The sequence below is a fragment of the Mustela putorius genome, unplaced genomic scaffold, assembly GCF_011764305.1.
Source record: "Mustela putorius furo isolate JIRA1106 unplaced genomic scaffold, ASM1176430v1.1 tig00003846_pilon_pilon_pilon, whole genome shotgun sequence".
Lineage (NCBI taxonomy): Eukaryota > Metazoa > Chordata > Mammalia > Carnivora > Mustelidae > Mustela > Mustela putorius.
In genome coordinates, this window is record NW_025421999.1 from 8,510,750 (window position 1) to 8,533,154 (window position 22,405).

Below are 22,405 nucleotides of genomic sequence, written 5' to 3' on the forward strand. Positions count from 1 at the left end.
AATTCTCACCATCAGGGTGGTATTCTGCTTTCTCACTCTGTGCTCGGGCATATCAGTATATGTTTTTGCAGAAAGACTTCAACTACCTTGTTTTTGTAAAACTAGTCAGTTTTTTATGACTCCAAAGTGACTTATAAGTATGTTCCCCTATGATATTTGTATGATTTTGCAGTAAAAATTTCAGTAACACCGTTACTACCATGGGATCTATTCTCTTTAGCAATGACAACCTAAGCCTGATCTACATTTAAGGTGGGTGTTCAAAAGGGCTTAAGGATACAGTTTCTGGAATCAGGCAGCCTGTTTCTATTCTGACTCTAACATCTTCTGGCTGTGTGGCCTTGAAAAAGTAAGGCATTTTTCTTTGTGCCTCAATTATCTTATCTGCAAAATGGGGTAATATTAGACCTAACTCTGAGGGCTGTTGTGAGACTTGGATAAGTAAATAACTAAATAGATAACTAAATTAATTAGATAAATAAATAAATTAATAATTAATTAAATAAAATAATAATTAATAAAATTAATTAGATAAATACCTGGTAAATTTCTGCCATCATTATTATTATTTTTTAATCCATGAATGCTCTGATTGTTCCTGCATTCATGGCCAGTTAACAGATCTAGGGAGTCCAGGTGGGGGGACAGATTGGTGTAGCTGTTCCATAACAATTAAACTGTGTGGGGCTATGTTGGTGAAGGTATGCAACAGATGGAAATATATGCCTGGAACTTAGACAAGATATTAGGGCTGGAAATACAGATTTGGGAGTCATGTCACAAAGCAGAGTGAATATATGCCATCAGAGGAGAGAATGGGGGGTCCCCAGAGAGAACATGTAGAAGAGGAAGAAATGGATTGAGGAAAGATATCTAGGCTCACTAACAGGCTTCTAAGTACATAGATGCAAAGTTCAGAAAGGCCCATGATGGTGGCCCACGTCATTGTTAAGTTAATGCTTAGTTAACCAATTGTATATTATTTGTGGAATAATGTGACATTGCTATTTTACAAATAACTTAATAGCATTTTTTTAATTATAGGAATCTTAGTTTGATGTTTAAAATTTAGTCTACATTTCATCATTAATCATTTGTAATCCAAACACATCCACATGACATTTTCATCATTCCAAGGCCTTCTGATTTAAACAGGCTTTTTTTTTTTCAAGGTAAATGATTAAATGTGAGCAAAAGATGATTTTGATCAGAGCTAAGCACTTGTAAAGTGATTCTAAGATATCTTCCTTTACTGACCAATTTGCGTGCTAACATATAATACAATTCTATCAGTATTCTTAAAGATTCATTTATTGCCAGAAAGTTAAAAAGCAAATAAAAGTCTTCCTTATGTAATAGGGTCAGGCTATTCATCAGTAATTGCAGATGAATCCTCTGACATTCAGTAAAAATCAGAATCTGTCTATAGTACTTATCTTGGCTGTTTTCTTCTCCTCCTTTAAAGAGAAAAAATAGAAGCAAAAGCAGCCCAGAATTACTTACTGTGCTGGTCCACCAGGGCCTAGACATCTAGAAGCTCTTGGCTGGAAAGCAAATGCCTGATTAGGAAGAACACACTGTGTTGGTTGGTGCATGGCACGGGAGGAAGCACTGGTCTGTACAGACACAAACCTCCTCACCTCCATCTGCCCAAGGAAGTCTGAGTGCAACTCATCAGTTAGTGTCTTTGGTTGAATGAGAGCTCAAGATATTTTTGTCTCCTGACCATGAGTAGGCATCGGGCATTGGCCATAGCCCTTTCCCAGGTGTAGCTCCTACAAGGGTGTAGGGTTATTACAGAGGCACAAGGATCACTCAAGTATAGCATCTTATGGTGTCCTGTCAACCACATTGAGAACCTTGTGGCAAAGCAGGGCTCTGGGTCAGATGTGATGGGACAATCTGAGATGGCTAAGAGTGGGAGCAATCATTTCCTTAATAGCTTGTACGCTCTAAAGCCGAGAGGTCAAATAGGTCTTCATTTTTGTGTCAGTTCTGACTAGCTGATGGTGGCTGCTGGGAAGAAAGTGTTGATAAGAATTCTAAAACCGATTCAGGCCTCAGGGTGTAAGATGTTTGTAATTAACCTATGTCTGCCACAGAAATATAAAGGGAAAGGAGAATGTGGTGCAAATATGTATTTACCAATTCTGAGCTAATAGAAGGTACCAAAATTTGCTCAAACTTATGAAAGGAATACAAAGGTGCAAAGTCTGCTGCAGAGCCCAGATTTCTAGACATATAGTCCATATGCCAATGTGTGCAAATAATTATATGCTCTTAATGCCTCATATATGATAATAGCCAGTACTTTTTTTCATGCTATTTCATGCTATTTAAGCATTTTAACATATTTAATCTTCATAACTTCCCTGTGAAGTTGGTACAATTATCTTCTCTATTTTATACATAAGATATTGAGGCAGAGAGGGATTGTGTAACTTTCCCAAGGTCTTCAAAGCTAAAATTGTCATACAGCAGGATGATCATTCACGCAGTCTGATGAAGGCCTTACAGTATATTTGTATCACTTCCCAGTATATCATTTGTTGGCCATTAGAAGAGTGTCAAATGCACCTCAAAGCCAAGGAAAGCCAGGCTCCTTCACTCCTATTCTGAGATCTGTCTACAATGGATTCCATTTCTCTGGGGCAAAAAGCAGATTTCCTCTCAATTTCCTGTGTTACCTTTTTGCGAGGGCTTTCACGCTCAATGGAAATTTCTGCTTAAAGCTATCATCAGACCTTTTGGTAAGTCCCATTTGCAGTTACCACCATCTGTGCTCCTAACTCCAGGGACAGCTTAATGGATGGCTGTGGGATCCACCAAGAATCTCAGTGGCAGTTTGGGCATTTCACAGTCATGACTTTTGCCACATTGGAAATTGAGGCTGCGGGGCTCATCTCCCTCGCACAGGCTGTAATGTGTCTTCACAACTCTGTCAGGAGGATCAAGCTGCAGTGAAAGGAAGGGACAGGAAGTATAAAGAAGAACCTCATGGCAAGAAAGATTATTACCCACCAGCAGATTCTCCTGGGAGACTGGAAATGCTCACTCCACTTGCCCTGGGGGTAGGAGTAGTAGATATTTGGCCCAGGCAGGATATAGAGTCTAACCCTCGCAGCATTCTGACTCCAGACTCAACCTCCCCACCCCTCACATGGGAAGGGGGGTGCACACAACTGCGTGGATCTTTCCGTTCAAAGAAGAAAAATGATTTTCTGAAAAGAGATACTTTCAAACTCCATTATTTCGATGTTGGAAGATTTGCTCATCTCCATTCCAAGGCTGTGTGGTGAAAGGAAGGAGATTTCAGAAAAACTAGAGAATGGCGGCTCATCTGTCTCTTTCAATTGTTTTATTTAGCCACTTGCTAATAACTGTTAGATCCTACGGAGAAACGGTGCATCTGCCAAGAGCACAGACTGGAAAAGCTGGTCATCAGTCACAGAGCTATCCAGTTTCAAATCTCAATCCTCGGTCCCACTTTTTGCAGCATTATGATGTCATTGATTTTTTTTTCCTCTATTGGAAACAAAGGGATCAGAGGCAACATAATGCTGCACAGTCTTTCGATTGCCAGTCACAGTATGTTGTACAGAGTGTGAATGGCGCTAAAAAGCCACAAAGCACGTAGTCACAGGCCAGCCTTGGTAGGCTGAGAGGAGCAGTCAGCTTCTGTCCTCACCTGCCTCCCTCCACTCTCCCTCTAGTCCCCACGTTGCTTCTGGACCCCACGCTCTCTGTCCCACTCAATTCCCCAGGCAGCCTCACTCCCTCTTCTGTCTTCTCTTAGTAAAATGCTTGAAACTCATTCCACACAAGCTGGGACTGAAGGTGGGTCTGGGTTGGGGAGACCATGGTTCATCGGCGCATGTTTTGCTTAGCTGCCTTGCTGCCCTCTTTCCTGGAACAAACTTGTCTGGCAGATTAATCTCCGGTCTTGGTAACCTCAACCTCTCCCAGACCCAGAGTTCCCCCACTCAGGTCTTTGAAAACATTAAATCCTGGCACCAAATGAATGTCAGAATTTAATGACCTCAACTGCCACATGTGAACAAAATTGCGTGAGACTCATCACCTGCCTGGATCCTCCATATGACCTCTTCCGGGATTGTTTTGAAAGTTTCACCTCATGGGCAGGGGGGTGGTGGGGTGGGTAGGAGGGTGGAGGAGTGGGGGTGGGGGGTGAGGGGGTGGGACCTGCATCTCGGTTTCATGTTAGTGTCGCCCTCCAGCCCTGCTGGGGGGGCTATTTTACCAGACCTTGGGTTTATAATTCCAGGTCGCATCCATTTCTGGGCGGCTCTCTGAGTTAATTCTGCAGGATTGAGCCAGGACCCTAAGTGATGGTTGTAGTCTTGTTGAAGTCTCCAGCAGTCTCCACAGTGCTAAGACCGCTGAAAAATCATTATTTACCAAGAACTTTGAAGAACACTTCATCCACCTTCCTGAAAACATTTTTATCACTGAGTTTCATACCGCTTAGTCTACCTCACTAGTTGTTTCTTTTGAGTCCCCTTTGCTGGATCCTGACTTCAAATATTGATATGTTCTTGAGCTCAGTCCTTGGAATTCTTCTGTTTTTTATCTTTAATTATCCCTCTGGTGTTTGTTCTCATCCAGTCTCATGGCTTTGAATGCCATCTACACAGTGATGACTCACAAATGGGCATATCCAGTCCGGACCTCTTCCTGGACTCAAGATTACGTATCTATCTACTCGACATTTTCACTTAGATACCTTCACTTTAACAAAAATCAAACTCCTCATCTCTACTCCCCACCTTGGCCCCCTCCAATCTCTGCCATGAGTATTGTTCATCTCACTTAACTGCAGCTTCATGTGTTCAGATACTCGGTCCAGAAACCTTGGCGATCTCTATGGGAGACAGTATGCTCATTGTCAATCCCTTCCTTCTGTGCATTAAGATCTAGAGTCTCTGTCCCTCATATTCTATATGAACTGGCCTTATAACCTCACTCTCATGAGTATCATGTGGCAGATGTGACACTGCAGAATTTTCAAGAGGACAGGCAGCTTCTTTCTCCTCTTTGATCATGGTCACTATAAGAAGATGATTAGTCTGAGACCACTGTGTCATAATGAAATCCAAGCTAACCACAGGGAGAGACCATGTGGAGAAAGACGCTCAGTCATCACAGTTGTTCTCCCCATCCCCCACTGAAGTGCCAGACAGGGAAGCACAGAAGCCATGTGGATATCACGAAGAACAGACCTGCTCAGCCAAACCCATCCCAGATTGCTGAATACAACAAATAATACATTTTTTTTAAAAAATGCTAGTACATATTATCTCGCAGTAGATAATAATATCTTTGACTTTGTTCCTTCTCTCAAGGTCCACACACAAGTTGTACTTTTGTGAACTCTACTTTCAAAATATATCCATGGCATAACCACTCCTTTCATCTCAACTTTTACCCCTTGCTTTGAGTCATAACCTTTGGAGAGTTCTTCCACGTTCCCCCCTTGCTCTTTCATAAACTATTCTCAACATAAAACTAAAGCGACCATTCAAAATTTAAGAGTTGTCATGGTACTCCTTCTTCTAAAATCTTCCAAAGGTTCTCAGTTTCACTCCAAGTGAAAGCCAAAGTACTTCGATGGTCTGCAAGGCTCAACATGATCTGGCACACTATGTCTGCCTTAGCCTCTCACCTCCTCCCAACCCTCAGTTTTGCTTGATTCTGCTCCAGAAACATGGGCCTTCTTGCTTTGGACCAACACTTGGGTGCCCTTCTGCTTTAAGGATTTTGTGCTGCTCATCCCTCTGCCCGGAATGCTTTTCCTCAGGTGACACTTTACCTGTTCATCACCTCCTTCAAGTCTTTGCTCAACTATCACCTTCTCATCCACCTCCTCACTCATTCAAAATTGTTGAGATCGAAGATTCTTCTCCAAGTCTCTAGCATTCCTCAGAACACTCTCAGGGCTGCCCCATGTGAAATCCTTCATCTGTCTTTACCAATTCATGTTATCTCTAAATGCCATCTAATAACTTCTTGTCTGCATTATGCTTCTCTATCCATAAAGCTGTTTTTTCTTGCTTTTTTAAAAAACAATTCAGCATAATTTAAAAAAAATAAGATATTTGATTTTTCAGTTAAAATGGATGCTTAATATTTGTTGTTTCTTTCATAATATCTCTATGTTTTCTCATGCCAAGAGCTTCAACTTTTTAAATACTCATTTTAGTCCATATTTTCAAATGCTGATTATATAATTTTTCTTCCTAAACACTCTAAACATTAGATTACTATCTTGAGTTTAAGTAATACAGAGTTAAAAAAAAAAAAAAAAAGAGAAAAAGACAACCTTCAGCAAATCAAGAAATCAGAAGTTACAGTTTGACTTCGATTACTCCAGAATTCTCACAATATCACAATAAGGTCTGCACCCTGATGTTGTGGATAGTTTCATTAAGATTTGCTAAGCAATCCAACTTCAAATGCTATTTCGCACATGATTATCTGTGATTTGTGGGTCTTTCTTTTCCCTTTCTTCATAAGTACATTCTGATACATTTACTGTACTCAGACTCATTACCAGTGGTTTTCTTGTATTAATTGAATCTCTCCATTAAAAGTTTGCAACACAGAACCTATTCCCTCTTTCTCTGTCATGTCCCATGCTCTGTATACTAAGGACATAACCTGGGCTTTATTCCAAACTATTCTGTTACTATTTGTAGCTCACGTACACTGTGCCCTTTCTCAAAGCATCAGTAGCAGCAAAGCAACTAGATTACAGCTTTAAATACAAAGAGGGACAGTTATTATCAGGCCAGCTCCTTTGTCTTACTACCGGTTCCCTAATCTGTAGTCAGAGCTGCCATCACTACACATTCCTGTACCTTATTTTATTGCATCACTTAAGGGCTCATAAATTTTGACTTTTTCATTTTTGAAGATTAGATGACTTCAGCTGCTCTCCCCTGCACCCTGCTCCTTGCTCTCCCCTCTGCACACGGAGCTCCTCATCCCACTATGGCAGACTGACTGATAGGTCACTTCCGGCAGTCAGCCCAGAGTTAACTGCTTAGTCCCACAAGGCTGTTGGCCTGCGCTGAATGTTAATGAAGTTGCCCCTTTTAGAACACTAACTTTTTGAATAACCACAGTAACTAAAGAAGTGTAGTTCCAAAAATGAAGGGCTGTATCTATTGAATTGGTTTTGCACAAGACTAAGCACAAAAAGTCCTCATTGTTGCCTGTTGTGAATGCTTTTGTGTGATGTTTATCATCTGCAACTGGAAAAATCTGCCTTTTAAATCTCTCTGTCTCTCTTTCCCTTTGGTTATAAAATTCTCATTAAAGAATATTTGCATTAGGTATTAAAGTTAAAAGAAAAATATCACCCAAATCCTTGCTGTCCAAAGAATTACAGCTAATATTTTGATCTCTGTTTTTTTTTTTTTTTTCCTGCGTATATTTGTTTCATTGTTAAGTGGTTTTGGTTGTATGTTTATATAATATATGATATTTATATAATTATATACTGTTAATATAATTTTGCTTCTTTGTCTACTCAAACCTTAAAGATTTTCCATGTCATTATGAATACTTCATGAACATTCCATCTAGTGAATGTGCCCATACCCATTTTTACATAATGTTTTGGTGGGATCAGATTGTTCAATGTTATAAACAAAACTCAAAGAACATCTTAAGAATAATTTCATATATTTTCACATTGTTTAAATATTTAGAATTATTTTCTTAGATACACTTTTGGAAATGGAATTGCTTAGTTAAAAGTTTTGAATATTTTAAGATCCCAGATCAAGTTTGAAGGAAAAATAGGAATAAACTTGATAATAAAGCACTTTTGCTTTTCTTTTGTATTTGGATTACAAAACAAATAACAGAATACCAGAGTGTTAGAGGTATGAATCAAGTAAGAAATGGTTTAACTCAATTCCTTCATGTTCCAAGAAAGCTGAACTTAAAAGAGTTTGTATTGCTTATAATCACTTAGCTGGCATGGGGTGACAGAAGCAGATACATGATGTGGTTGTAGGTTTTCTAAATTCCAATCCAAGACTCCTTCTAATGACCACAGTCTTTCCATACTGAGTGATTCTAACACATAAGCAGAAATTTTGCCAGAGAGAAGATATTTCAAACAAGTATTAAAGGATAAACACTGTAACACTTCAATTTCATTTGCAATGTATTATGCTTAACTCAAAACAAGCCCCTTGTCCTTTTATTCCACTATATAGTAAACATAAATGAAATACACATCACTGCTTGGGGTCGGAAGAAAATCCACTAGTACACTGAGTATTCTGCTATTTAACAATACCAATAAGGTTGAATTGTCAATCGGGCTATCATTCCACTAGAAGGAAATTTTTGAAAGTTTAATAGAGTTAATTTCCAAAAGAACAAACTTTTGTGAGACACATTCATCATACATGGCTGACTAATAATAATCTAGTGAGACTAAGGCTGCCTTTTGTTGCCCTCATCTTTCTAGACATCAAAAAAAGAGGCATTTTGAGCTTTGCTTTTAGCACTTACAACCCAATTGGAAGAATTAGTCTTGCATTTAATTTACATAATTTTTATAAGAAAATTTGTGGACCATTTTCTAATTAATGTATTTAAAGCTAACCAAAGCTAAAAAACTTCACCTTTTGACTGTGCAAATCTTGCTCATAATTAAAATCTCAAAAAATCTTTCTATAACTCAACATTTTCTATTAGTTTATAATTTGTGATAAGTTTTTGCAAACTTTAATTGACCAGGAGAAAATGCATTTTTATAAAGATAGCAAAATTAGATACTTTTACAAAATACTTAAAAGTCATTCATGTTGTAAAAGTGAGAAAAGATGACAGATGAAAAAAGTGCTTTGGCCTCTCATTAATCCAGTTACGTCCATCTAGATTGTGAACATTTATTTTATCTTTTCTCCTCTCCCTATTTTTTTGTACTCAGACATTCCTCTACCTCACAACACTTCTCTTATTACTATTTTTTTTTCTTACTTAGAAGATAAGCAGTTGGTATGGTCACAAAGCATCCTTGTAAGTGGGCTGGGAATATTATAGTAAAAGCTCTGGAACTTCAGAGGAGCAATCGATGAGGTGGTACAAAACATTAAGTGCTCAGGAAGGGAAGTAATATAAGGAACTTCTCATCAGTCTTGCATAAGCAAGTCCGTAAATTATCACTCTTTATTGTACTTAAAAAAAAAAATGGGATGACACCTTGGAAATTTAACACTCCCTCTTGAAAATTAGGAAAAATATTTCCCCTCCCTCCTTTTCCCTTGTTCATGTACAGTAGGAAATTAGTCATTATGTCTTTGAAATATACATAAATCTCTTTAAAAACTAGGTAGGTCTTGATGACCTAGTTCTGTTTTTTGTTTTGTTTTGTTTTGTTTTTTGAGGACATGGGAGCCATGTTTTGAGATGTTATGAGGACATCTCTATGAAATGTTAAGAATCAAAGGAGATAGCACCCCCATCTCCCAGGTTCTGTGGGATGGTAGGACTCTAACTTAGGTGTTCCAGGTTGCAAAACTACCTGTCATAAAGATAGAAGAAGCTTAATTTTCATCTGGATAAGAAACTGCCAATTAGTTAACCCAAATCATCACCCCAAACACCAGGTGAATTTACAATGAACTATGGATGACAAGTGGTGGTGGATGACAAATGGTTACTCAAGGATTAGTTATTATTTATCCTGAGAACATGTACAGAACGGGTTATATCTGCTTTGCTGTGTTAAAAGGTGAGATTTCTTTCTTTGGGAACTCTTCGCAGATCACCTGTGATGTGCATCACGTTCTGGGTGATTATTCAATAAAAAAACTGTTTTCCTTCTTTACTACCTTTGTGGAAAGCATTTCTGGGTTGGGGAAAGATCTTGATTTTCATTATATTAATAACAGCTAAGGAAAGGGTACCACTCCCACACTAAAGATTTTTTAGTCTTTAATCTTATTTGTTTAAAATAGGACTTTAGGCACAGTTCAGTTTCTTTCATGATCTTTCATGTAGTCTTATGGGAAAGGAAGCATATTCTGAAATTTCCAACTTAATGTGCACATTGAGGAGACAGATGAGACGTGAGCCCTTGGTGGACAAAGAAGGAATGAAATAACTCTTTGAAATGAAAAACAACGAATTTAAAATTAGCTTAGGTTGGAAATTCAGGGACCAAATTTCTCTACCAAGGGCTCTTCTAAAAAACAAGTCACTAGATCTAAAGTTAATGACCAAATAAATAAAATGATGAAAACAACTGAAATCAGCACTGAGAGTGGAGACACTCCACCTTATAAAGAAGACGGCATTGTCTTTTGGAAGACAAAAATCCAGAAGGCACCTTCCGCCCAGGCAGGGAACCTTTACATATTGACACAGTGTGATATGACTTATCATCCTCCTGTGCTTTGTGGGGACTAGTGGTGTTTCTGTTAGTGCTCTAACCTTAATACCCCCATCATGCAAAGCAAGAAGAATAAAAACATAGTGAGACACGAAGAGCATATAGCATAAAAGGCCATAACACTTGAGTCCTGCTGATAAGGAGACTTTGGTTCAACAGAAAAACCCCGTTCTCAGAAATCAAAGAAAGCCACTATTTCAGGACAGGCTGCAGCTTCTAAAGTAAAGTTGTCAGCTAGAAGAAAAGACTTGACTGTTTTCATCTGTCCCTGCCGGCTGTGAGGAAGAGCAGAACTTTCAGCCCCTTCTATCCCATGCTGGGTTTACTGTTCCTTTTCCATCTCTCCCCATCCTAGAGGAAGATTAAGTAACAAGTCAAAGGTCATAAACAACCAAGCATGGTCTTTTTCTTTCTGTCCTTGGGAATACGTAGATAAGCCAACCGAGGGGTCAGCCCACTCTTGCTTTCAGTCTCCTTCTCTTACGCAGCTAATATGGATAATTTGTCTGGAGATCTAGCTATCCTGGAATGTCACTCTTTTTTAGTTTTATGCAATTTGTTACAAGATGGTAAACTGTCTTGGGAGAAGCAGAAAAAAAGTCAGTGTGGCTCGCTCTTGGTTTTTATATACTCCATGAGAAAAGTTCCATTAGTTTAAAAATACTTTGTGTGCATGAGTGTGTGTGTGTGTGTGTGTGTGTGTGTTTATTGTATAGCTAGTACTGAAGGTACTATCTACTGTATTGTTTAGATATTTTTATATGTGATAAGTTTCTCTGAGAAGAGAGAGGGAAAAATAGTTTCTTTTTTTAAAAAAAGATTTTATTTATTTATTTGAGAGAAAGAGGATGAGCAGGGGAAGGGGCAAAGGGAGAGGGACACGCAGACTCCCTGCTGAGCAGGGAACCCAATGCAGGGCCCGATCCCAGGACACTGAGATCATAACCTGAGCCCAAGACAGATGCTTAACTGACTAAGCCACCCAGGCGCCCCAGGGAAAAGTAGTTTCTTATTACAAATTGAAGTAGTTGCTTTTAATAGATGGTTACATACCTTACCATGCATCCCTTTTTGCCCTAACTCTTGGGTATCTCGTAGCTAAGTTCAGTGCTCACTTTTTATTATTACGTAAGTTTTCTAAATATAATTTGCTTGATGCTATCTGCCGTATCCCACAACCAACACCTACCTAATTCTTGATTCTTACTATTTACCTCTTTTTAAAATTGGTTGCATGGTTTTGCTTCCTTTGATTTTATTATAAATTACCTCAAATCAAACAAATAGAGCTGTACTCTTTCAAAAAGCCGTAGAGATGAATTCTCTGCTTTAAGAAATTGCACCATCCAGTCTCCCTTTACTGTTTCCACGTTCTTTCCATACGCAAGAAGATATTTATTCATAGATATTTATGCATCAAAACCATCACACAAGACTGCAACTAGGCCATTCCTTAACCTAGCAGAGAACTGCCTGCAGCGGAACTATTTTAATGGGGATAGTGTCAGCATTTCTCCAAACATTTTAAATTAAAAGGTTTATAAATTACATTTGCTTAGTGTTGAAATATGAGGGACATACTTTAAGTAAATGTAATCTTTTTTTTTCCCCCCAAAATATCTTTTTAGCCAGTTATAGAAAATGCTAACCTGTTCGGTTGACTGCATTTTAGCAACATTATCACAGCTCAAGGCTCATTGAAAATACTTCTTAAAATACTTTATTATAGACCTTTTTCTTTGAATAATCATAATAATGAGAATAACTACAATTTACAGAGCATCTATAACAGTTCCAGACGCCTTAACTATATCATCTTTCAGGAAATTTTTATTCTTCCTTCACGCAGCTGAAGAAGCTAATGAATTAGAGACGGAGTTCAAATCACGGCTAATGCTAAGCCAATTTTAGGATGCGGCCCTGTCTGACACTCTTTCCACCAAACATTCCCACATAATGCATCTGCACAGTTTTAAACCATCCTCAAAGTGTGTGCTTGGGACTTTTTCTGGTTTAGAGCATTTCATGTTCCCTAGAGAAGTGAATTAAAGAGAAGTCACCCTCAATTACCCAGACGTATGGATATTCAGGTTGGAGTTTTAGAAGTGGATTTTTTTTTTTTTTTTTTTTTTGGTATTTTCTCTTGTGGACATTGGCGACCAAATTTTTCTATGCCAGTAATCTGAATGCCCAAAATTGAACCAGGAGCTAAAAGAGACTGTGATTGCTACATAGACCCAGCAACAACGTACTTTTAAACTGAACTCTGTAGAAGTGTCAGTGCTGGGGCTTGTGCCCACTCCAGAAGGCCAGGGTGCATCAGCACAGGGGGTGGGAGTAACAGTTTTCTGTCCTCTTCACATTCCACTTAAAAGCCACAGAGTTCATTCCCAGATGGCTTTCTGAGTGGGCTCACCTGACTAGGTGAGTGAATGGAAACCTTTACCAGGGCAAGGGAAGCACTGACACTGGGTGTACTAAGCTTCTGAAAATGAAATGTTTATGTGTATTATCCTTGACATTATAAAGGGAGACACAAAATAAATAAAATAATCAATATCTAATTGGTAAACATTCCTCAGCAAACAGAGCAAGTCAATGAAGCAGAGATGTCCAGGATGCTTTTCCTTCATATTGATTTTTGCTCTTTAACATTAGCTGAAATTAGCCTCTATTGTTTTTGTTTCAACTGTCAAGGTCCTAGGGGACATTTTAGGTTACTTGAGGATTCCATAATGTGCCCGAGTCACCATGAAGGATGACAACAGAATTCACCTAGGTCGAGTGGTAAACAAATCAGCAGAGATATTTTGCTGCAGAGTCTTTTTACTTGTTCCAGGCTCTAAAAGTGTTTTGGTCACTGAAGTTCCTATAATATAACCTGTCTTCATGGTTATCACCATTAATTGCTGTGATCTTCAAAGAGCAGTACTATAGGTCATCCTGTGACAATCTTAGTATATGTGCTGCCGAAGCGAGCACATCCTGTGACAATCTTAAGGAGCCTTAAAGTTACTTGTGGTGACAATCTTGATTTCCACAGTCATCACTGTGAGGTGGAAAGGTTGCTATAAAAGACATTTGTACAACCATATTTGGCATAAAACCGTATTTGGGAGTGATACCTAGTAAGATCTATGCAACGAGTGGGATGAAGCTTGATTTCATGTTTCTTACTGTGCTGTGTTCCCTTTGACTGGGAGGGCTGCCTCTAGGTGAGTGAAAACCTATACTTGGTCAGCTCTGATAAATAGTATCTTTGTTCTCTGGTTGTCAGCTTTACTCACATCAGAGAGGAAAGGTCTCTCTCCTTTATAAGCGGAAACAAAACCATCATGCAATTATTCTCATTTAGCTATTATTTAGTGTTAATTAGAACTTGGCATGCTGGGGAACTCTCTTCCTGGGGGAGGATTTTATTTTAGACCCTCATAGACACTGTGTAATGTACACAGCATATTTGAAGCAACGATTTATTAAAAGTTACAATATTTTCCCTAGAGAATACATTTGCTCTTCACCATTAGGACTAGGTCCAATATTTATGGGCTGTTCACAAAAGATTAATTATGTTTCATTTACAAATAGCCTCTAATGGGAGACATTTTTATTACAAGTGCTATTCTAATGAATTGTCTGCCTTTATGAATTCATGTCTAAGACTGAAATAATTTCTTTTGCTTCCTTTCCTCAACCCTATATTTGAGCCTGCTGTTGTTCGTCATGTCTTTCCTATTTCTTCTAACAGATTCAGTTGCCTAAACTGGAAACCTTGGACATATTTGGGACTCTCACTCGTCCTTCCATTCCATTTCCAATTCTCACCATATTCAAATGACTCTGTTGCTCATAGAATAAAAGTCAAATCTTCTTAATCTGATAAGCAGGTATATTAAAATCCTGATAACCTGAGCCACCATAGCATTCCAGCATTCCACTGTTCTTCACCAAGTGAACTATAATAGTTCTCACCATGTGATGCTCTTCTTCATTTCTCTGCCTATGACCTTGTTCATATTTTCTTTGCCCAGCATGCCCTTCTTTCTCTTTGTCTACATACTAAGTGAATGCCTGACTGGAAACCAGCTCAAGTGTCACCCAGACTTTTCACTCCCCTCCCCCTTGGCAGGATTATTAACTCATTTATTTTCTTCTAGAACTGGATGTATACTTTATTTATGTTCTTTATGTATATGTACATCTAACTCATGTGTAACAGTAAATATTTTAAAGCTTCAGTATGTTTCTAAAATTTTTTCTGTCTTTCATGTATATCATGTTAATTTAGCACATGATAAAGGCTTGGTGAGGGTTGCTTGGTTAAACTGAAAGTCCTGTTAAAAGAAGTAACAGAACGGAGTAATGTCTCAGTGTGTATTCCATGTAAATACTGCTTTGTGGTTGATGATGGAGAAGAAATGGATACAGATAAAGAAGAAAGTCTGATAGCACACCATACACATCCCTAACAGAATAAATAGATACAGAGACATAGCAGTTTAAAGCACAAAGGTATATCAGAGGCTACCAATAGTCACAAAAATAATCTACTTTTATTTCATTTGTTCTCTCCTTGCCTTGTAGCCTTGGCATTTCCATGTCATTTGCCTTGAAAAACAGCTACCACAGTGCCTAAACCATAGTAGACACACAATAAACATGTCTTGTATGAATGAATGGACGGATGGATGGATGGGTGGATGGAGAAATGAAATTATTCCAGCTCTTTCATTTCACAGTTCAGAAAAACAGACCAAAGGTACAAAGACTAGGAAAGCAGAAACAACCTCTTTTCAAGCTGCTGTCATATGCCCTACACTAAACTAGGTGCTTTTGCCTCAGTTATTTAATTTTATTCTATGAAGAAAATTATACGACCATTATGTGAGATAAAGAATTTGAAGCTCACAATCTGTGTGCCCTATGATCACAATAATTGTTTGTTCTTGTTCTTATGTTATGTCTAGTGTAGAGTCTTTTCAGTGCCACCTGCTGGCATGATATTGATGGACAGAAATATAACTGATTATTGGTTTTGGGGAGCAGGAATCTCTGCTTTTTATAATCTGTATTTTTTAGATAGTAGCAGGTGAGTAAATATGGGGAAAGGGGATCTAGTCACAAGATCAATAGAATTGATGGCTGAAAACCAGTTTAGTTCCTTATCTTGACACTTTAGTTGGGGCAAGTCCTTTATTGTCTTGGAAAGGTAGTTTTCTTATTTATAATGCAATGCACACAATACCAACTTGTGGTGTTCTATGGTGAACAGATGAATACGACCTATGAAAACACAGCTTGCCCACATAAAAAGAAGGTATTACTATTATGATGCTTATGTAAGAATAAGAAAGTGTGTATAAAAAGCCTTTCTCAGCTGCACATTTGCGCTCTTCTGTTCCCTTTGTTACCACTTTGTAATTTCACAACATCCTAGCCTTCATTTGTGTAAACAGATGAGAATAGGATAAATAAGCATTTCTCTACTAATGCGATTTGTATACAATATATCAGATTAAATGAGCTTCTGCTTCTGATTTGTTTGAATTCACAATTTAACATAATTTGGTAATAGAGAAATAATAGTTGAAAAGACATCTGTTTCTTGTCATAAGCTTCTATTTTCATAAGAAAATCAAAGCAGTCCAAGAACAGGAAAATTATGAAAACTAACATTACTGCACCGTATTAACTCTCTGATGAGAGAAAAAAGCCACGGACAGTTTGTTTTGTTAATTATTGAAAGTTCGACTTTTCAAATGTTCTGCATTAGTGGCAGTTCTACGCATACATTTAAAAATGAACCTGATCAAAAAAGAACTTGCATTTTTCAGTTTTATTAATATTATCCTTTACCTCAAACAAGGTACAGAAAGTATCACTTGCTTTTGGTTGGTGACTTCATTTCTGACCCTTAACATCAATACTACCTTATGGTCATTTATTAAATTAGTTAAGACCTGCACCTTTCCATTTTTATATAAATTTTAAGTTAAAATTAAATCCACACAGTCAAAATAATAAGAGTAATTAAGACATATTTTCAATATATCCTTTAGGATCTCTGATGGTCATACATTAGAGATCTCTGTGGTGTTAGGAATGAATAGGACCTTGAAATTCATCTAATTCTGACCCTTTTCTTTCATAGTTTGGGAAATGAGGCTGTGAATGGCTGAAAAAAGGAGATATGCCAGTTCTTAGAGAACAAAGACAAAAAAAAAAAAAACACCTTCAAGCTAGCTTTTGAGCACTCTTCTTACTGTACTAGATCAGAATATAATCAATTTTGACAAGTATAACTCAATTCTCATTTACCCAAATAATATCAGGGAAAACTTTGCTCAACACTTACATTAGCTCTTTGGATATAGACACTGATGGAATGAAGATATGTATCTGGGAGAAGATTAAATAAATTGGACAATTGCTTGGAATAATTGGCTAAGTCTAACAAAAGGGGATTTGTCTTCTTCCCAAAAGGAATTGAATTTTACTTAACATGATAGAAGTTTACATAGAACGATAAAGATACTCTATCCACCTATAACTGAAATTATGGGTGTGAACACTGATAAACTGGGGCATGTAGAAGGGAAAGAAAAGAATGTGAAGTTGACTGAGACCCAAGTATATTAGGAAAAGTTAAGGGTAGTTAGGTATGTGTCTCTGGAGAATGGAAGGTCTGCCTCTGCTGTTGTAGAGAAATAGGGGTGAAATGAACATGTAGTTTGCAACTGAAAAGGCTGAATGATCAGGTGGAAAGAATTCAAGATATAACATCAGAAAGCATAAGTCTGAATTTTGGTGCCATCATTTACAAGTGGTATGACCTAGAAAAATCTCTAAGAAAATGCACATCAGGTTCTTGATCTGTAAGATGAAAGTAGCAATATCTATAACGCAGGATGGTTATGAAAATTAAGTTAAATTATACAACATCGGAAAAATACCTACAGTACACAGCATGCAGTACTCAAAAGATAATTGACCTTTCCACTGCTTTGTCAGTAGAGTCATGAGATATTTTTATTAGATTTTATTAGGGGAGTATCTTGTATAGGGGTTAAGTGGAGATAGGAAGGTTAAATGTACAAGATCCCTGCCAATGCTGTGTGACATATTTATATGTTGATCACCAGCATTTTGTTGTACTTTATACCAGGAAAGATTGTTCTTTAACATATTTGATTCCTTATCGGTTATACTGTCTTTTAAAGTCATGACAAGTTTCCATTACTATATCTTGCAAAATTGCTTACTTACCTATAAAGTGCAGAGAGGGGCCTCTTGTTTCCAGGTTTTGGTCTATATGGTTTGGGTTCGCCTGCCATATTGATATCTGAAAGCAAAAAATAATATATAGCACTGATTAGGAAAAATGAATCCATTTGAGAAAGCAAATCACGAGGTTTTCTTTTTCCTTTTGCCATTTGCCTCTACAAATGTTATATGCCATTTATTTATTCAATGGTTATTTTTCTCCAGCCTATGCTAGGCCAGCCACTGCTTGGTACTTATGCCATGTACCAATCTGGTTAGCTCCATGCCCTCGTAAAACTTACTTTTACTGGGGAAGAAATAGATAGTAAATAACAAACAAAATAAATAATAAAAATATGTAACATATTAGAAAGTGATAAGAACTATGGAAAAAAAGACAATGTTCAATGAGGTAGGGAAATTAAGAATGTTTAGTAAAATAGAGAGAGAGAAAGAGATATCCTTCTAAATTGGATTTTTGCCAGAAATAACTTGGTTTGCATAGATTTTTGCATGAAATAGAGCTTTGTTCATAAGAGGAATTATTAATGTTCCTTGACAATATCTTTCCACCTACGTAGGAAAGGAATGTAGAAGGCTGGAATTGTAGAGCATACCAAGTTTACTGAGGGAATAACAAACACAATGCACTCAGCAGCTAGAATGTGTAGTTATAGTTTTGGGGTAGTCAGAAGAAGAGAGCACATCCTTGGCCTTCTGAACTAAAACTGTGATAAAATCTCTAAGATAAGATGATAAGATACTTAAATACATAACAAGAGTATTTACATACAGTTGACCAACTTCTGTCTTAAAGATGATTGTAAAACTGTAAGGGGGTTAGAAAGTTGGGTGACAAAGATTCGGAAAATTACACAAAATACAAGATTTAATAAAGTTAAAATTTCTGAAACATGATAAGAAGGAAAATCTAAAAAAGGGCAAACTTCAAGAAAAGCTTTGAAAGAAGTGAGGGACATTATTTTGACAGAAAAGAAAAGAAATGCTTCTCTTCCTTACAGTGGCCAACCAGCAGTGAAAATAACCAAAATTTCTACGTAAAATACAGCGATGCTTGAACACTGGTGTGAACTACACTGTCCATTTATATGCAGATTTTTTTCAATAAATACAATATAGTGCTATAGTAATGTATTTTATGATTTTATTGACATTTTCTTTTCTCTAGTAGCTTACTTCTATTATAAGAGCACAGTATATAATACAGGTAACATATAAAGTATGTTTACTGTTTATGTTATTGGTATGATTTCCAGTCAACAGTAGGCTATTAGTAACTGAGTTTGGGGGCAGTCAAACATTATATGTGAATTTTTAAAAGAGATTTATTTATTTATTTGAGAAAGAGAGAGAGAGAGTTGGGGAGGGCCAAAGGAGAGGGAGAAAGCATCCCAAGCAGACTCCCTGCTGAGTACAGAGCCCCACCCGGGAACTGGATCTCATGACCCTGAGATCTTGCCCTGAGTCAAATCAGGAGTTGGCTACCCAACTGAATTACCCACACAGGCACCCCCTATACGTGAATTTTTGACTGCATAAGGGGTCAGTGCCTCTAACTCCCATGTTGCTCAAGGATCAACTGTAGAATGTATCTCTTTTTAAAAAAATGCAACATTGAGCTAGTAAGAAAGTAAGGCATTCACAGAAGCCAACACCTGAGTGAAAGCAGGAACTTAGATGGAAGTGGAAGACTGACTCTACCTTGTATCTTGAATACATTTATTGAAACCAGAACTTGAGCTTTATCTTTCGTGTCCTTGTGAGCTATAGTGGGCAGGAGACAGTGCCCACCTTAAAGAATATGAGCCATATAATCACTAAATTCAACATCCCTATGCATTAAATCCTCAGTTAGGAAGAGATGGAAACTTCCTCCTTTTGACTGATAAAGTATATCTAGAAACAAAACAAAACAAAACAAAACAAAAAACTCCAGAAAACATCATACATAATAGTGAAACACTGGCCACATTTTCTTTAATATCAAGGAATTTATTTTATTTTACTTATTTGAAAGTTTATTTATTTATTTATTTTTAAATGATCTCTACATCCAACGTGGGGCTTGAACTCATGAACCTGAGTTTTAAGTAATCTCTACATCCAACATGGGGCTTGAACTCATGACCCTGAGATCAAGAGTTGCATCCTTTTCCAACAGAGCCAGCCCCTGGTATCAAGGAATTTAAAAGGGCACTCCCCATTTACAATTCTTCCGTATAGTGTAAGATAATTTCATATTTGTCCTTGCAGTAACTGGTAACCAATTATTACAGCTTCTGAAGCCTATCCTTACTCACTGATCAGCTATGCCATCTCTGTTCTAATTCAGACACCCACATCTGTGTGTCAGTTTGGAGGTCCTCCAAATAGTGCTCCACATAGTGCTGTATTGGATTTCATAGTCAGTGAAGGAAGACAGGAAAATAGTGTCAGAAATGGGAAGGAAGAAATGAAACTGTCATAATTGTTGATAATAATAGATCCACATAAACACTCCAAAGCATCCACAAATTAGTCTAATTAATAAAAGAGTTTAATAGATTTGTTGGATTCAAAGCCAATATACAAAATTCAACTCCATATGCCTACACAGTGATAAATGTTTTAAAAATATAGTTCAGAAAGATATAATTTATATAGTATAAAAGTAAAGTACCCAAGAATAAATACATTATAAAATTTTAAAGATGTTTAAAAAGAAAATTATAAAATTATCTTGGAAGATTTTACAGTTACCTTACATAAATAGATAAACTGGAAACCTTGATATAACGAACATTTTAATTCTTCCAAAGTTGATTTATTGATTCTATATAATTTCAATAAAATTACCAAACATTATTTTTATGTCTTTGCAGAGTTGGATAAGCTGATTCTGAAATTTATATCATAGAGCAAAAGTTCAAAATAACCCTTGGGGAAAAAACCAAAGGTGGCAAAATTTGCTTTATCAAGATTTATTTTAAATTGCAGTAATTAAGACTATAGTATTGGTACAGATAGAAAATGAACCACTGCAACATAGTAGAGGACCTCCAAACTGACACACAGATGTGGATGTCTGAATTAGAACAGAGATGGCATAGCTGATCAGTGAGTAAGGATAGGCTTCAGAAGCTGTAATAATTGGTTACCAGTTACTGCAAGGACAAATATGAAATTATCTTACACTATACGGAAGAATTATTATGGGATTAAAAACCTAAATGTAAGGGGCGCCTGGGTGGCTCAGTGGGTTAAGCCGCTGCCTTCGGCTCAGGTCATGATCTCAGGTCCTGGGATCGAGCCCCACTTAGGGCTGTCTGCTCTGTGGGGAGCCTGCTTCCTCCTCTCTGCCTGCCTCTCTGCCTACTTGTGATCTCTGTCTGTCAAATAAATAAATAAAATCTTAAAAAAAAAACCTAAATGTAAGAAGCAAAAATACACAAATATTAGGAGGAATGTAGTAGAATATCTTTATGACATCAGAGTATGGAAATATAATCTTAAGCCAGACATAAAAAGCACTAGCCTTAAAATATGAGATTGATAAATTCTACTACATTGCAATAAAATAAAGAATTTCTGCTCATCAAAAGTTGCATAAAGACAATGAAAAAAAGGGCCACAAACTAGATGAAGAAATACATGAGAAAAGTTTTGTTTCTGGAATATATAAAGAACTCATTTACCTAATTAAAAAAAAGAGACCAACCACCAAATAGAAAATTGGGCAAAAAATGCAGAAGAGGCACTTTACAGAAAGATGAATGCTGAATAAAGACATGAAAAGACTATCAACCTCACTAGTAATGGAGAATTCAATTTTAGTATATGTGCTGCTGAAGTGAGCACAGTAATGGAGAATGCAAATTAAAACACTATGGGATAGCATTGATACCCACTGAATTTACAACAACTTACAAAGTCTGCTAATATCAAGAGTTGGTTAAGTTTGGGATCAACTGGAATATGTGTACATTGCAACTATACTGCAAGTACAAGCATAAATTGGTACAATTACTTTGGAAGATAATTTAGCAGTTTATAGTGAACTTAAAATACCCAGGAGGTAGGCACCTGAAGAAACTCTTTCATAGCTGTACCATAAGATATATACAAGAATGTTCACTGTAGTACACCAAGATAGAAAAAGTTCCTAGAAAAACACATATATCCATTGATAGGTATCCATTGGTAGGATAAATGAATTGTGATATATTACAAAATGACACACTATGCAACAGGGGGGAGAGAGAGAGAGAGAGAGAGAGAGAGAGAGAGACTTAGAGCCATAGGGCAACAACATGGAATCTCAGGAACATGTAAGACTGACCAAAAAATGATGTCAGGGAATGACAAAAGGAATGAATCTTTTTTATGTTAATAAAAATACAAATTTAAACAAATGTTACATAGAAATCAAATACTTGTAATAAGATAAAAGAAGAGCAAGCAGAGACAAACAATAAATTTAGAATGAAGGTTACCTTTAAAGGGCAGAAAAGAATGTGGAACTTGGGTAGGACATCTCGGAGACTTGAACAGTAATTATAATGTACTATTAAGCGTGCATATGTAGTGGGAGCACGAGTTTTTAATATAGCATCATTCTTTATAACTCTAATGGAGTATAAATTTTATTTTGTATATATTTAATAACTAATAAAGAATTAGAAAAGAAAATGAGAGCAATGATGGTAA

At 37.0% G+C, this 22,405-nt stretch overlaps 1 protein-coding gene across 7 annotated transcripts in view; it reads right to left on the reverse strand.

Moving 5' to 3' along the window:
* RALYL (RALY RNA binding protein like) overlaps positions 1 to 22,405 on the reverse strand; it is a 694,598-nt gene that overhangs the window by 118,530 nt on the left and 553,663 nt on the right. For all 7 annotated transcript variants that reach the window (XM_004766953.3, XM_013063763.2, XM_013063762.2 and 4 more), the window contains one exon: positions 17,702 to 17,777. In XM_004766953.3, the coding sequence (XP_004767010.1) occupies positions 17,702 to 17,777 (76 nt within the window). The remainder of the gene's footprint in view (positions 1 to 17,701; positions 17,778 to 22,405) is intronic.